The sequence below is a fragment of the Oculina patagonica genome, chromosome 5 (genome assembly GCF_052425735.1).
Source record: "Oculina patagonica isolate OP01 chromosome 5, crgOcupat, whole genome shotgun sequence".
Classification (NCBI taxonomy): Eukaryota; Metazoa; Cnidaria; class Anthozoa; order Scleractinia; family Oculinidae; genus Oculina; species Oculina patagonica.
In genome coordinates this window covers 33,549,534-33,567,315 of record NC_135762.1, presented here as the reverse complement: position 1 = coordinate 33,567,315, position 17,782 = coordinate 33,549,534, and the positions used below count along the sequence as shown (strand labels likewise).

The window sequence follows — 17,782 nt, the reverse complement described above, 5'->3', positions numbered from 1 at the left end:
TGTTTCTAATGTCTAATGTGTTTTATTGACGTTCGACACTGACAGCTACGAAACCCAAGACCAGGCCGTTTTGATCTCTGCCAAACGGCGTTCAGTTACCCTGTACGCAAACCAGTACCCGCAGACATCGCTTGTAAACAGTTTTTTAGACATAAAAACTGTTCTATTCTTTTTCTGAAAATGTCACTTAAAGCTTTCGCTACAACTGCGAATATTTATTACCTGTTTGCTTTATTACAGATATATAAAATGAAATTTACTTCTTTTACAATAACATTCAGTTGTGTGTTGAGTTCTCCAGCGAAAGGAGATGAATGAATATACATAACGCAAATGTACAAAATAATACTTTGAAATATCACTGAATTAACTTGTCCAAAGCAGTCATTACTACGTAAATACCAGATACAGATCGTCAATATAATTGTTTCAAAATTGCATGCAAAATTTTCCTTTCGACTGCTCTCGTATGTGAGCAGTGTTCTTGATACGACCACCATTGTGAAAACTCTTGTAAGCAACCACTCAAAGGTTCTGATTTGTTTTATTAGGTATTTTAACTAAATTATACACAACTTGACCACATTTACCTTCATACAACATTACCTAATGTTGACAAATATTTAAGATTAGAAGTTCAAGATGATTCACTGCTGGAGAAAGAGTTTTTCCCTGAAAGGCAGAAAGCTTTATGCTCTGGTAAGCGACCGGTCTCAATTTTTTTAGCGTGTAGTTCCCTCATAAGAGAGACCAGCTCTACTGAGTTACGACCAACTTTCGGGAGCTTCTATTGTATCTCCACCTTAAAATAACACATCTCCTTTTTCCGATATTAAATTTCATTATTTTTAAACCTCTGAAGATTTGTGAAAAACTAAACGCTAGCTAGTATCTAGTGTAATTCACCTTTCGAATGCAGTAAAGCTCTATTTTTTGTCTTCTGTCGACTGTCGTGTGGTGTAAAAACGTCTGCATTATATTTGCAGGCTGCTAAACATTTCAATACAAAATAATATCTCATCATTAAATAACTATATTTTTACTTATTTGTAATTTCACATTTTAATTTTGTACAAAAAGTCCTCTCAAAAGACTTTTTTAAATTACGAGTTACATAGGTTGCCTATTGCGTTGAATCCGCACTGCAGATTACCTTTGCAACCAAATGAAATTCTGATCAACCGCCACGTCCAGACAATTTGGTGAATGTTCCCTTCTCGAACTTTTCAATTCCAAAAGTGATCAACACCCGTCTTCTCCTTTCAATATCGGTACATTGTCAAACAGACAGGTTAAATGGATATTAGAAACAAATTAGATCCACGCTTTCTGTTAAAAACGCAATATCTGACAGTCACGTGATCAGCCCTATGGGGCAAACATGCAAGTTATTCACTCCAGCATTTTCTGCCTATATTTTACGTTGTCTTGCGCATGAATACTGTAGTTATAAATAAGAAGCCCTCAGCTATTAATTGATGTGATTTTTTAAGGTCAGTGCACAAATATTTTGCTTTTTGCCATCTCAGATTCGTAGAACTAAAACAAGCAGAAATCTGTAACAAGGTTTGAGTTTTCTTCCTCGATATATTATTCCTTGATATTTCGCACCCAAGTTTTCATGCCTTTTAACAAGCACGCGGCCAATGCAGAACGAGTTAGTTAGCATGGCGCGGGAGATGCGAACTAGGAGCTTGGCAAAGCCTCCATTTCGCACGAACAGCTCAGAATATGACCTTATCCGGCGCATAGACAATCCAGTATATAGAGTTCAATACGGCAAAGGTTACTGGGAAGTATATTCTTGCATATTTGTCGACAGTATACGCAGGCTCTGTCGTCATAAAGGCAGTTTCATACGGGTCCCAGAAGTAGTGATGGTGTTTCTTTGGAGGTTGGCAATCACTTTCATCGAAGTCATCTCTTTCCTGTTTTTATGTCAAACAAAATAGAATTTCATCGTTAAAGGTTCACATAGGAAAGTATACAAATAGCGGACGACTGTTCAGCTAGCTATAGCTTATGCCATTGTTGGTGAATTTATTCTTCGCACAAATTTTCATGAAAATGCTTTGAACTGATTTAGGATCGAGGAAACATGCAGTTTTGTCTAAGATTTTTTTGGAAAACTGACATACAACATTGAAAATTGGTTGTAAAGCGTTTAGCTTACCAACAGAATAACGGATACGCAAGAACTCAAAGTTGTGAAAATCAATATTTAACATTACAGTAGGGGTTTAGATAAAAAGATGGATTAAACTGGCTAAATGATAAGACTGAACTTTTATCTTTATTGCATGTACAAGCGAGACGATGTTTTGAAAAAAATATATATTTCTGCGTGCTATTATTAAGTGATGAAAGTTGCACGCCGAGTAACAACTCTCGTGCTCAAATGAAAGGTCACATTTCTTGCCACTTCTTTTTCTTTCCTTCTGTGTGTGGATGTCTAATCAGTACATAGGCGACGCAAAATTTTTTTGCACGCCTAAAAACAATTCATGTTCCTTACCTTTTGCCGAGGTCGGCGAGAAAATCTGAATTTCGGATGTTTTTGTTTTAGCTGCCCTCGAGGGAAAAACGGATTCTTGCTGTCTCTGAAAAAGAAGACGGATGTTAATACCCGAAATAGTGTTAGTGAAAACATTAAACACATCACTAATATAATAAGAGCACTGTAAACAAACTGATCTTTGTTTTGATCAAGAAAACAGTTTCGCTTTTACGCTTTGTGACGTGGAATTAGCACTATGACGTATTTGGAAAACAGTTCGTTGCGCGCGCTAAGCTTTTTCAACCTTGCTTTAAGTAAGTGTTTTGTGTATTTGTAAAGTGAGTGAATTACCTAGAGTATGTATTTTGTAATTTGACGCAATTACTTTGGTAAAAACCTAACTTCAAACTTACATGACAACAGCCAGCCTGTAATTTCCATTGCTTTCACTTTTCTTGAGCGAGCCATTTAGAAGCGAGCTGTTTGCGTTATTTTCTTGTTTTTCAGATTCCTGTTCTAAAAACTAACAGCAAAAAAAAAAAAAAAAAAAAAAAAAAAAAAAAAAAAAACAGGTCTTTCAGTTGGACAATTTTTTTATGGTAACGGACCGTTCTGGCAAGGTGGTGGCTCATCGATGAAATGTTACCAAGTTTCCAGTGATGAAAAGTTATTCGCTGGACTGCTTGGCAATGTACCGATATTGTAAGGATAAATACTGAACATGCTGATCGCTCTAGGATTTACAATAGCGGTAATGTTATAAAGAGCCGGTTTATACAGGCGATTTTTGTCGTGCAACTCAATGCAATTTTTGTCGCGCCGAAGTTGCATAAAGTTTCGAACAGGTTCGAAACTCCTACGTTATCGCGGCAATTTTATCGCGTGCAAACTCGCGGCGATTTCATGGCGATTTTATCGCTGTGATATCGCAGGAGACTCCATGCAACTTCGGCGCGACAAAAATTGCATTGAGTTGCGCGACAAAAATCGCCTGCGTAAACGGGCTTAAAAATCTTGTGGTTCAATTCGGTCATGATCGAATAACCACTTACTTTCGAGTTTGGCATCTGAATGACTACCGTTGTACGTACGTCAACTCTCGTTCGGACATGCTCGGGGCGTCGTTTAGTGTCCGTTATGCGGGCCGTATAGCGGGGTCATTTCTGTCCCTCTTTCGCTGGGGTCGGGATTTTGTCCGTAACGGTGTCCCTGCGGGGTGTCCGCAAGGCGAGAGTTGACTGTACTGAGAGTTTCTAAAGTTTTTTTTCGATTTTAAAGTTACCACGATGAAACTAGTTATTTCAAGCCCCCGTCAAATTGCATTGATTTCTCATTCAATTAGTCTTGAGTAATAACAAATGCTAATAATAATTGATAATATTTATACATGGTATCCACTTTAGTGTAGGCACTCAGGTGTTAAACAAAAAACTATAAGCAAACTTAAATACGTTGAGTTTATGCTTACTGGATGATAGTTCCTATGGACTAACCTCTTTTTCAGCCTTTCTGTTGTCCTTCTGTCTCTTTGACCGAACTTTGCACGAGTAAAAGTTCACAATGGCGTACTCCATGAGTGCACCGAACACATAAACCAAGCACATGAGCAGGAACCAATCAATGGCCTTCGTGTATGACACCTTGGGCAGCGGCGCACGCGCACTGTTGGAAATCGTGATCATCGTCAGTACCGTGGTAATACCCAGTCCTACTCGGGCGGGTGGTGAGTCAGGCGAAATCCAGAATGAGAACCAAGATATCGTTACTGTTAACATCGGACGGGATGTATGTTTGGATCATATAGTAACCAAGACGACGGTGAAACGTGAACTTTGCCACTAGCGCTGAGTGAGGCCCTGAAATATAAATGAAATGTTTGTATAGGATCAACCATAAGCAGAAGATGATCAAATAGCTCAGGAAAAGAGTTTTGTATTGCTTGTTTTGGTTAAATACTTTAGGGTTACTGTTGTTAGTGGCTCGTCCCGGCGTTTGCGCTTCTGGTCTTCGTGTCGTAGTCATCAGCTAGGGGTGGCAACTCACGTGACATGGCGCGGCCCATGCTGTGCGCTGTTTCCTTTGGGGGGGGAGGGGCTCCGGATCCCCTTCGGTCCCACAGAACAGGGTATGAAAGTTCTGTTGCAAGGAAAAACATAAAATATATCGAACCCGATGGAACCGAGAGAGGATAGTTTATTGAACATATATTTTCAAACGAATTTCCTAATTATCTCAATGCGAATCCGCTAACTTCGTTGGCTTCTCAGGGCATTTCCAAGCTTAAAATATAGATTGTTCTCACTAAATGTTAAACATTAATTACGCTTCTTTTCGTAATAATCTATATCGTACCAATATTGTAGATATTCGTCCTCTCCTCAAGCTCAACATTGGTGATCATGAACTGAGGCATCTCCAGATCTTCTGCAATGTACACCACGTCACCTGTGGAGTTTCGTGAATTCCATTTGTAGTACACATCCGTTGCTTGGTAACCATCTGTACAGAACACAAGTATAACGTCATCAGTGTATCAGGGCGCTGTTAAAGGCGCTATGTCAGGTTACTGATATTTTAAGGTAGTTCCTTTTAAATCGATCGAAGCCAAAGATAATAGCTAACCGAATCAAACGAATCAACTTTAATTTGCGACCATATACATTCAATAAAGTAACAATACAATAAGGCTTAACCAGTTTATAAATAAACATGTAATAGTTTGATGATAAAATGTCCTAGAATGAATCACGATTGAGCAAAACATAAGATAGCTCTTGCACTCTAAAACAGATGAAACGCTTCTACCATACGAATTTTACTGATATACGTTTAGATTAAGAACAAAGCACTATAAGGCCTAAACACGTTTTTACACTACATTTTACTGAAGTTGGTTGATTTTAGTGATTGCCCTGTATCAGCTGTATTGTAATTGTCAAAGTTGTAGATAGCTAGACAGGAAAACGTTTTTACTTACAAGACTCCAGCATGACTGTACAGGTTTGTACGTCATGTGGAAACATCTGAAGATTTAGTTTACACGCCATTGTAACTGTAAGTCTGAGGTGAACAGAGAAATAAATCCACCAGAAAGGTGTTATAAAAAAGTCAGAATAATGCTATTTACCCTTTTGCATTGTGGAAGGTATTGGTGGCCAAATGGTTTGTGCGCCGGAGTCGGCTGAAGTCATTGTTCGACACTGTGTTTCCTCTCCACACCCAGGTGTATAGTTTGGTACCAATGAATAAATGGATCTACCGTGGTGAGGAGCGTGACTGTGACAAACCATTGTTAAAAAAAAATTAGACTAAAGCTTTGTCCGTAATGTTCGTCAGCGGGTTGAGGTTATGTCTAGTTAAACTACAACCAAAGAAAAAAGTAGTTAAATGGACTACTCCCCACACATACCGGAGATACGCGGGCGGGGGGTGGGGGGGGGGGGGGAAGGAGGAGGCTTGAAGAGGAACTGTAGTAGTCTCATGATATTACAACCGTTACGTTCATAGGACCTGGTATAATGTAGAACTTGTGTCATAAATCAAGACCCTTCTTCCGCCATCTTAAATATTTCTTGTTACATGCTTTTTTTCGTCCTTCAAGGTACCGAAAGTTTCAAGGTCCTAGTTTAAGTTAATATATACCTTGAATTAACTAATCCCTGTTTCAATTGACAAAAAGTAGTACTACATACCTCACACTGTAGAAGATGTTTCCATTCGGTTGAATTTGTAGCAAGTAATTATCAGTTGTCACATCGTGGAAGTAGGCTTTCTTAGCGTTGAAGAAATACGTGCTTGGAACCCATATCTCTTCTATTGTTTGTCTATTTAATGTCAACGTTTTCTGTAACTCGTTCTCCATAAATGACAGGCGGGGGTCTTCCCAGTATTGACGAAGATAAATGTCGATGGTAAAATCCTGTTAAGGAGGAAACATAAAAAAAGTACTTTGGTTTTGGTAAAAAATCTCTTGATATCTCTCATTTTTAACAAACAATTCCCCAGTATCGTCTTATAACTGTATGTATGGGAATAATCTGTACAGTTGTAAATTAAAACCAACCAACCAACCATTTAACTACCATCAAACAAATAAACAAAGTAACAAGATCCTGTACACTTTAAAATAAAACTTATAGAAGCACCAAAACCACCCGTTTTCCATAGAAGTAGCGTTAATAAATACTCTGTTTTCTTTCTGTATCCCTTCCCCTATCTTTAGAAACTGCCCAAACACGGTTTATAAAAGTAAATTATTTATATTACCATTCGTGCTTCCTCTATCGCCCATATGTTGGACACTAACATGTCGACTCGAACGTCCATTGGTAAAACTGGAAATGAGAAATAAAACAAAAAATTCAAAACCACTGCCTTACCAAGTGTATTCATAGAATTATATTAAGAAAACCCCGTGTGTGAAACGTGGGCTAAAATAAATGAATGTGCTTAACATTGTTTCCCACGTTTGACAAGCATGGATATATATTTTTTAATCTATCGAAGAAGTTGTAAGAGGAGTAAGAACTTACACTCTTGACTAAACTATCGTAGCTTGTTTAGTCTGTATTAGGAAAATATTGTTTTAAGTTTTTTTGCAAGTTTATGGACCTCTCCTTCGGCTCAAAACAAGGACACTACCAATATTTCACCAGTTCAGACCTCACAATAGTTAAATAGCATTTATTTGTCTTGGAGAAAATACACTTTAAGAATGGTAATTAGTTACGAGGCTGAAATGTACGAGATAAGTATTGATGACTCCCCTCCAATTTTCAATTTTGAGAGAGAAATGGCCGCAAACTATCTGATCATTTACTACGAAGGTTGCGTATGTGTTTGGAAGAAATAAAACCCACTTGTAGTAAATTGCATAAAATAGTTGGGCATTGCCTAAGAACTAAGATTATGTATCAAGTACGTAACCCAATAGCTTTTAATTTTATTTTCGTGATGTTAATATTCACAAACAGTTTGGAGAACAGTAACTGTTTGTGGGAAAAAATCTACGCGTGCAACATTCGTGCTAGGATATTCACGTTTTTTCTAAATTTTGCGTGATTAGTGTTTCCTCGAATCATCTATCTGATCATTTACTACGAAGGTTGCGTATGTGTTTGGAAGAAATAAAACCCACTTGTAGTAAATTGCATAAAATAGTTGGGCATTGCCTAAGAACTGAGATTATGTATCAAGTACGTAACCCAATAGCTTTTAATTTTATTTTCGTGATGTTAATATTCACAAACAGTTTGGAGAACAGTAACATGTTTGTGGGAAAAAATTTTACGCTGTGCAACATTCGTGCTAAAGGATATTCACGTTTTTTTCTAAAAATTAATTTTGCGTGATTAAGTAGTTTCCTCGAATCCTGGAGACACGCGAAATTAACTAAAATAAACAGGTATTAGGCTGAAAACACCTGTTATGATATTGCGTAATACTGAAATATATAGATATTAGCAAGATAGAAAGGAGTGCATGGTTTAGGGCGCTGAATTTGAGATCTGGAGGTCCCGGGTTCAAGCCCTCCACCCTGCCTGCCGGGATTTGATCTCGGTTGTCCCTCGGTCAAATCCTCGTCCATGCTTTGTGTGTTTGTTAACATGTTTGCCATTTGCAATATTTGTTCGTTTATATACGGTGTCCTCCATTAGAGCAGTGCTAAATACGTTGACACTACAATAGAGTCATTCATTTTACTTAGAATGTTAACCTTGGGAATGGCAGTGTGGAATTCTGTCAGTGTTAAATAAGGTTCCGTAAATTCAGGTAAACTTATATATAAGTTCTGTTAAATACGCAGCAGTCATGATCTTCAAACAATGCCAAGGACTTAAAAAACAGGTTGAGCATACTAATAAACACAGCAAAGGGAGTGCTGTTCTTAGAATTATGCTTTTTAACAAAGGATATGAACTTAGTTACCTATTAGGACCTATAAAATATTATACCAAATGTGGCTTTTTCGTATTTTTACGGTGTAAGATATGTTCAAATAAATGAATGTGTTTCGCACGTGGAATTAATTTGATAGCCAGTTTGACGTAAGTTTGAAAACCCAATAACGAAATGACATAAAACATCATTTTGGACAAGGCATCCATTAGCGATAGATTCTGTGACAAACCTGTCATTTGAAAATATAATTTCTACAGGAAAAAAAACAAAAAAACAGGTGAAAAAGACATTTGAATAATAGATGAAAATATGAGCAAGGCAATTGAGAAAAGACATTTTAAAGTATGATTGTGTAGGCTTTGCACATGAAGACCCTTGAATTCTGTCAAAGATCTTTGAACAGCCTGCTTGGTTTGAATCTGGCAATATTATCAAATAGTCTCTTCTTTTAGTTGAAAAACCAGCAAACAAGATAGGATGAACTGTATACAGACAGAGGAATGAACGAATCATTAGATGATTCTACAAGCATGGAGCATGACGCTTTTCTTGAAACCTTTGTCGTCATAAACTGTGTTCTTAATGCTCCACTGATGCTCATATCCATTCTGGGCAACGCTTTGGTAATGGCCGCCATAATAAGGACTCCTTCCATCCGTTCAACTTCAATGATAATGCTTTGCAGTCTCGCTGTCTCCGACCTGCTTGTTGGATGTTTTGTTCAACCAGTTTTTATTGCCAGGGAACTAACAAGGACTCAATCTCTGAAACCTTTGTTTAAAATACTGGCATTTGCTTTATGTGGAGTTTCTCTCTTCACAATGACTGCCATAAGCATAGATCGTTGTCTGGCTCTTCAATATCCAATGCGATATCAGTCTTTTATCGCAGCGAAACCTCGCATCGTGTATACATCACTTGTTATCATATGGATAATCAACTGCTTCTTTTCAACATTTTATGCCTTCAATTGGCCTACATACTACATTTTTACAGCTACAATGGTTTTTCTTTATATATTTATTTCAACGTTTTCCTACATCAAAATTTACCTGATCGTTCGTCAACATCAAATGCAGATACAAGTTCAACACTTGGCTGTGCGTAACTCGACTGAAGGCGATAATTTTAACATGGCGCGAATGAAGAGGAGTGCTATGAATACATTTATTTTTTATATTGCTATGATTTTGTGCTATATTCCTTTAATTATTTATCTGTGCTTCGCAAGTACCGCCTTCAAGAGTTTGTCACAAGTTTGGTCTCTGGTGGATACTGTGGTATTCTTGAATTCTTCCATCAATCCAATACTGTATTGCTGGCGTCTTGGTGAACTTCGTGTGGCAGTAATAAAGACATTAAGAAGAATATTATACAAACATACAGACCAACACTAGAATCGTTTTTTGTCTCAATGATCCAAATCGGAGTGAGTACTTTTAAAACGGATAATTTGCAGATCCCGTCAGTTTCCAACGGGAAATCGGCAACTTGTGTAAGCGAAACAAACTATCCACTATCTACTGGTTATTGATTTATTGATTTGGATAGCGTTATTCACTCCTTAAGCGACCGAGGACAGGAAATAAGCTTATGAATCAGCATCAAATTACCGTCCGGCCGTACTCTGTCTTCGTGATAGAAAAGGGGCGTTTGATGGCACCTAGAACGGATTCGTTATCCCATATTACAAGATGGCGCAGCAAAATGGTCCACAATTATCTGACAAAAACTAACTTGGAATTCTGCTCGAATAATTTACCGTTTTATCACTGTTTGCAGGTGTGTTGTAGGGCTTATTAAAATTATGCTGAAAATTGTCGATAGTGCATGTTCCACTAAAACACCTGTTATTGTAAACAAAACAGACAAATAAAGTCCGAGGGGCCGTACTGCTGTTTAACGTTAGTGCTTAAATTTTGCAGCCCTAATACAAATAGCACAAGATAGTGTCGGTTATTCATAATGACCTAGAAAATACCGTATGTTTCGAGTTTTTCGCTGGTTTTTGGTGATGTTTTTCAAATCGCTTAGATGTACACATGGAATCTGTATTTCGGCGTGGATTTAACTATTTTCAGTGCTGTTATAAACTCTGAAAACCACAGTCTACGTTGCGAAGATAAATCCATTAGCCCCTGGACTGCATAGACCATTTGTGTTAACAAGATGAGCGATATTAGGGAACGATGGATGCTGTCGCTTAGGATCCGGTGCTCTTGTGGTTAGTCACGTTTCTCTTATAACTTAACCAAACGTAAGTGCACAACTTTAAACAATGCAAAAGAAAGGAAGAGCCCTAAAATAATGACGTGCAATTAGCGTGTCAAAGCACCGAATGACATGAAAAATCATTTGAATGGAACTGGAGTTGAATTTATGTCCTTATTAGAGTCCGATATTATTTAAGCATAGGCATAACCATAACTTTATTTAAAGAGGATCTTGCACTTAGCTAAAATAAAAAAATATATTGCTGTTAGACTCGCTCGTACATGATGCTTTCTGCGTAGAAATAAATTTGGTAAATTAAAGTCAATTTGAAGCCTTGCTAATAGGTGACGTACTTTTTATGTAGAGTTTCTTTCTGCAGTACGGAAACCATAAGTGTGCATTGATTTTTGACTTTCAGTATCTCTTGAAATATCAGTCTTTTATCCCAGCAAAACAAAGCGTCATAAATGCATCAGTCGCAATCATATGGACTAACAACGTTCTCTTTTTAGGTCTCTACGTTTGGAATTGGTCTGCGTACTTTATTATTATAGCTACTGATGTTAGACCGGCTTTTTATCTTATTATTAGTTTCAGTGTTCTTTACATTAGAATTCATGGTATCGTTCGTCAAAATCCAATTCAGGTTCAAACTCAACAGCTGGCTTCAACACGGCTCGAATGAATATGAGTGTTGTGAACACATTTATATTTAATGTTCCTATGATACCCTTTTATTCTCCGATAATTATTTCTTTATGTTTTACAAGTATTGCGTCCAAGAAAAATTCTTTACAGGCGTTTGGCTCTTGGCAGACATCTTGGTGTTTCTAAAATCGTCCATCAATCCGCTGTTGTACTGCAGGCGCCTTAGCAACCTTCGTGCCGCAGTTTTCAAACTGCTAAGAAAAATGTATGTACGCAAACAAATTAACAGTAATAAAAATGTTTTCTGTCATAAAAATTAACAATTTATTTGTAGGAAATTCACTTATGAATGAGAATGGACCTATCACGGGGCGGTTGATGTAAAGTCTAGTCTTCTTTGGGATAAAATGGGCGCTTGATGAGGACTCGCACGGAATTGTCAACTGAACCATACGACCATGGAGAATGAAATCCATTTTTAAAATGTCTTACTCTGCAAAATGTATAAGAATGGCTTTCGTACTGGTCACCGTTCTCGTATCTCTACTGGAATATATAATGGCGGGTCCAAGATAGTGGAACATGATGGCTAAAATTAAACTTGCGAAAGCTAATCTAGGACCTGCTTCAAAAAGGGGTGTTTCTTTAAGCTTACATCTAGAAGTGCTTTGTCGCTGTTTGTAGGCAAGAGCTGATAGTGCCCTTTCATTACTTGTTATGGTAAAAAAAGACAGTCTTTTAATCAAGTGCAGATTCTATCAATGCCGTAATTAGTTATTGCTTTTAATTTAAGCGTTACCCTACTTATGAAAGGTCACTTCCTTCTTTAATTAATTGTAAAGACCAAAAAAGCTTAAGAATAATATAAGCAGTGGAAATCAAAAAACATTTTGAACACTAGCATCCATAGCCCACGACATGTTTCCTTGCTGACTAGAAATAGATTTACTTCATGGCTTCAATTCTGTTCATCTCGCTCAGACTGATATATAAGAACTTGTATTCGTGCAACTTGTTCAGTGCTAAAACTAAACTCGTGAAAACCATTAATGTACAATCATAGTTAGTAGAGGGAGACTGGCAGTCTCCCTCTACTACTAGTACAATTCAATATGCGTTGACTATTATCTTGACGAGAAAAAAAAATCCATTAACGTCGAACTGCAGGACAAATATTAAAGTAAATGACCTGTATCCTTACAGCTTACATGAATTTATTAGGTTTAATTATCCCTATTCTCGATAAAAAAACATATTGCACAATTCCAACCAAGCCCAGCGTGTGCTGCACAAACAACTGAGTCATCTGGGTGGAAATAGACAACGTTCCACTTTCTGCTCTTGTTTTTCTGAAAGTTGAAGTACACTTTTCTTGATTTTAGCAGTGATATTTACTTTTGGCTTTGCTAGTTTAGGTTGCATTACGAAAATGACGCAAAGTCTTCCGAGAAACTGTCTCCGTGCAATCAACTTCGACCGCGTGAGTCTTACAAACGATTGTTGAGAATAAGATCGTTGACGGGAAAAGGAAAAAGAATTAAAGGAAATACTAAATTATACGGCGGATTTTGTCTTTCCGTTTTATTAGTGCCAAGTGTTATGTTAATTTTGGCGGTTAAAAAAAGCACCTGCATTGAAATTATTATAAAATTAAATTTTAAACTTATAAGCAACTCGAGAATTTTAAAACATATTATGTAGGGGTTTCAGTTTCATTTGGGAATTGGAAGCCAGAGTACCCATGATAAGGACAGTCGCGTTTCTAGGCTTCCTCGACGTACAATGACAAGTGTCATTCTGGGACAGAATGTGAAGTCAACCCTTAAAAGAGAAATTTAATCAACCCGTTCAAATATATAAACATTGCCTACAGGTAAAAAGACAAATGTCTCGAATATAAGGTTATTATTTACTTAGAAAACTCATATGCTATGCCCAGCACTCACTGCATTGTCTTGAGGACGATGGAAGATGGTTTCACCTCGTTCAATTTCGGCGTCTTTGCTATTTGATGACACATCTAACAAGTCATTGTTGAATGATCTGTTAACAAGCAGATGTATTTGTATGGTAAAAAGCTTGCAGAAAATTTTAGCACCAAGGTTGGTTTGTCGACTTTTGATGTGATGGACACCTGATAAAGCCAAGGTTGAATCAGCATATCATAGCAAAACATGGAAAAACATAGCTCTCTTCAAACTTTCGCTATCATAAACTGTATTTTAAATGCTCCATTGATGCTCATATCCATTATTGGCAACGCTTTGGTATTGGCCGCCATAATAAGAACTCCTTCCGTCCGTTCAACTTCTGTGTCAATGCTCTTCAGTCTCGCCGTCTCAGACCTTCTTGTTGGATTCGTTGCACAGCCTTTATTCATTGTCAGCGAGCTTACGACGTCTGGTCATGTAGAACGTTTATCGGAAATAATGGAGTTTGTTTTATGTGGAGTTTCTCTCTGCACAATGACCGCCATAAGTGTGGACCGTTATATAGCTCTTTGTTATCCCATGAAATATCAATCTGCTGTTACATCAAAATGGCGTGCAATATATGGGTCGATAATATCCATATGGGTGATCAACATCCTGCTTTCAAGTTGTTACTTTTTTAACTGGATGACATACTTTAGCATTATTGCTGTTGGTATTTGCCTTTGCATTTTCATTTCCACGTTCTCCTACATCAGAATTTATCGAGTCGTTCGTCAGCATCACATTCAGATTCAAGCTCAGCAACATGCTGCACGGCAAAACTCAACTGATGGGAAAAACTTAAACACAGTGCGAATGAAAAGGAGTGCTGTTAATACCTTTATATTTTATATAGCTATGATCCTGTGCTATCTTCCGATAATAATATCTTTGTGCCTCTCGAGCATCTCGTACGAAAATTGGACAAAAGCCTGGCATTTAGCCGACACCGTGGTGTTTTTGAATTCTTCCATCAACCCAATTCTGTATTGCTGGCGTCTGGGTGAACTTCGAAAGGCAGTTGTCAAGACATTTAAAGATATGCTTTGTACACAAACAGTTCAAGACTAGAATCTTAACTTCTTCAGTCAAAGGAGAAACCCTCGTATAGATCAGAAAGACTACTAGGTAAAGACAATTCGATCGTGCAACTTAATTAGGCTTAGTCCAGTCCCTGAACTCTCTCTTCCGCGCGCCCTTTTATAAGGGTTGATCATGAACTCAGGGGCGCATTTAAATTGTCCTATACGAATGACTTGCCAAATGTATTGTCTTTTCTTATTTGCTTAATGACTAGTAGTTTGGCGGACAGACTTTCATTAGTTAAAAGCAAATGCAAATTACATTATAAATGATTTAATTTTTGAAATTTATTTTTAAATGAAAAAGGGAAATAAAAAAAAAAAAAAAAAAAAAATAAAAAAAAAAAAAAAAGAAAAATAATATTTTAAAAAAATAAAAAATACAAAAAAATTCCCCTCTTCACCCCCCCCCTTCCTCCCCCCTTTCCCCGTTTCGCTATTCTTCCTGCCCCACTTCTCTAGAAAAACACAACCCTGCATGTATTGGACAAAACCGGGCAGCCATTAAGGCATTTAAACACTAAGCATAACTTGATTAGCTCGGAAGTTCGTTAAGTATGATCGTCCATGTAAGAGTAGTCCTCAAAAAGACTTGCTGGTGACTGACGTTTCTACAACCACAACGAAAGCCGTCTTCAGGGTCAAGGAAGAATTGTTAGGCAGCTGATGGTCATAAGTCTCTGTTCCTTAAAACTTGCATGCGGGCTACGAAGATTTTATGGGCCGAAAGATCCGCCAAGTGATCATACAACTGCCCTTGATGTAGTGCTGGGCATTGGTTTCCCGCACTTTTGCTCTCAGCTTTTTATAAGACGGAATTAAACTTGCAGTTATACAAATTTTGATATTGAAGGCAGGCATCTAATGTGCAGTAAAGACCGTATTCGTTCTGGGTATGGTTATCGAAATTCCTTGATCGAAATCATCGGCGGTTTTCCTGCTCATCATATTAAATGCATCTTACAAATGTGCTGCACATTCGTAGATACCTTATGAAACCTAGTTTTTCATAGCAATATTCAGGTCAGCATTGTCTTAGTCCAACTGACGCGCAAGAAAAATCTTCTTATTAAGTCCCTCATAATAAGAAAAATACCGTGAATACTTCGTTAACCTTTAACTGAAAATCTTTTTGTCGACAGAGAAACTTGTAGATCATAAATAGATTGTTTTCCTACCTCCTGTATAAGGCCGTATTCTCTTGTCGTAACCTTTCAGTAGTCGTGAAACTAGCTTAGATTTGTTTCTTGCAATTTCCTTCCAAGACGGTTTTGCTTTCCTAAAAAAAACAGAAACAAATCATATTGGTGTACAACGTACCATTTGCACACCCACGTGGTGGTCGAAAACAGAACAAACTTTACCCTTTTCGTTCTGGTCATTTCTAATTAAACTAATTAAATGCATTGACTGTAGCTTTTTAAACGTGAATAATTATCTTGGATATAATAAATCCCGATGAGAACGCAGACTTTTTCTCAGTCCACCCCCGCCAAATAAATGTTTTTTTTTTTTTGTGACTTTTGGGAAACACGCTGATTCGAGCCTTATAAATGCATCATGTAATAAACAATGTCTTGCATCAAGTATGTATGACAAATAGTTAGAAGAATTTGTGTTTACATCAGCGTCAAATTAGTATTCAGTCTCAGAAAACTAAAAAGTGTGAGGTTTTTAATTCAAAATCATTGTCACTCGGCCTTTCCGCGCCTCGAAAATGTTTTTCAAGTTAAAACGTGTTTCGGTGCAGTTACATAATGGACTGAATCCCGATTTTTTGAACCTCTCATCACGAACTTCCAAAGGAAAAGAAAATTAGTTCGAATAATCGGGAGTTCGAGAAACCTTAAAAAATCAAGGGCTCGAGAAAGGTAGCAGACCATTTTACTCTTGGTATATGTTGAAACCCCTTTGTGAAGTCTTCCGCTAAAGCAATATTCATTAACTGAAATACTCCACATTTATTTTATTAGTCTATCTAAATAGGATGGGAACATCCCGGGATGTCGATAGAAACCCACAAAGTGAGAAATAATAAAGTTGTGTATTTCACTTTTGAAAACAATCTGACCACGTCTTCGATTCCCTGTTGAGTCAAGTAGATTTCATTTTCTTGAAAACTTTCTGATCTAGCGTTCGCGAATATAAATCTAGATTTCTTCGTGAGCTTACCATCATTAAAATAGTATACTAGAAAAAATATGCTAATTATTGTCTAATTTCGTACCCTCTACGAAAACATTATGAATATTTGAACTGTTTTCTACGCGCCATAAAAACTTCTCTCTGTTTAGACTATTGCTATCCACAATGCGATATTATCCTTTTACAATAGACATGATAACTTTTTTTGTCTTTTCTGAATTTACGATCTCCCAAACTGACGAAAGGCAATACGGACAGCGTATTCTGTGAACAGTCATTAACTAACCAGAATTTTCGCCATAAATCAAAATCTGATAGTTACACATTATATTATCAGCTGAAAAACGTCAAGACAAAAACGAATAAAGGGCATGCATTAAAATAATGTTGTAGTGTTTGAAGCTCAAACTGAGTCGAACACCCAGCCTTAATCTAAATTTTAATATTTTGATGTTTTCAAACTGTTTAGTGTGAGAGTCATTTTATATCATGATTATTAAAGCGAGAAATATTATGGTTGGGAAAAATTGGCCACCTTCATTGTATTAAACACCTGACAAGAACCCTCAGAAATAGCCAAAGCTTTTACAAATTTAAATTTAAATCTACAGAAGTTACAACATGTTGAATGTGGTTCGACGTATTTTTGGTTGGTCTTCTTACCAAGAGTTTGATGAATTCCCTGATGTTGTAGGCATGACCCTCGTCGTTTGAGTGACGTTCATCGCGTGGACAGCCCCGAAAAGTGCCAAAATCCACAGAGTCATAGTTGTCATCTAACAAGCTGAAAAAGAAAACAAATATTAAGTAAGATTTCTTTCTTCATTAGAATTATAACTTGTGTTATTTTTCTTCTCTTGCTTTTAAGTATCGACGATTTAGTGCCGGGCAGACATTTAGCAAATTCAAAAGTTAACCAATACTGCCGGCGAAATTTGAATAAAATGAAGAATTTGTTTGACACCGACTAAGACAACTTACATCTTTTGACAACTGCTCTCAACATTCGTTTGGTGATGGATCGATAATCAAGTACAGCTTTGTCTTTCTCTCTCTGGCCAATATTCAAGTTTTTAAAAGCAATATATTAAAAGCAATATCAGAAAAAAGCTCAAACTGAGATTTTTCAATTAAATATCGCAGTGATAACTCGTTCTTTGACGTAAACAGCAAGGTAAGGGGTAGGAAACGTAATTTATATAATGTAGATTATAATGTCATTACCTTAATACCTTAAATTACATACGGAGGATAACAATGGTGAAATTGTAGATGGAAAGCTGGCTTTTAAGTGAAAATTTCCTGCGTGCGAATGAACATTT

General features: G+C 37.1%; 1 protein-coding gene across 1 annotated transcript in view; it reads right to left on the bottom strand.

The window, feature by feature from the left end:
- Positions 1 to 525: 525 nt before the first annotated feature.
- The window catches only part of LOC144653753 (glycine receptor subunit alpha-4-like), a 33,853-nt gene continuing 16,596 nt past the window's right edge, over positions 526 to 17,782 (bottom strand). The window contains 11 exon segments of the mRNA XM_078513847.1: positions 526 to 1,928; positions 2,516 to 2,600; positions 2,911 to 3,020; positions 3,991 to 4,272; positions 4,274 to 4,353; positions 4,850 to 4,996; positions 5,475 to 5,557; positions 6,190 to 6,416; positions 6,764 to 6,831; positions 15,494 to 15,594; positions 17,124 to 17,244. Of these exon segments, the coding sequence (XP_078369973.1) occupies positions 1,725 to 1,928; positions 2,516 to 2,600; positions 2,911 to 3,020; positions 3,991 to 4,272; positions 4,274 to 4,353; positions 4,850 to 4,996; positions 5,475 to 5,557; positions 6,190 to 6,416; positions 6,764 to 6,831; positions 15,494 to 15,594; positions 17,124 to 17,236 (1,500 nt within the window). The 5' untranslated portion in view covers positions 17,237 to 17,244 and the 3' untranslated portion in view covers positions 526 to 1,724.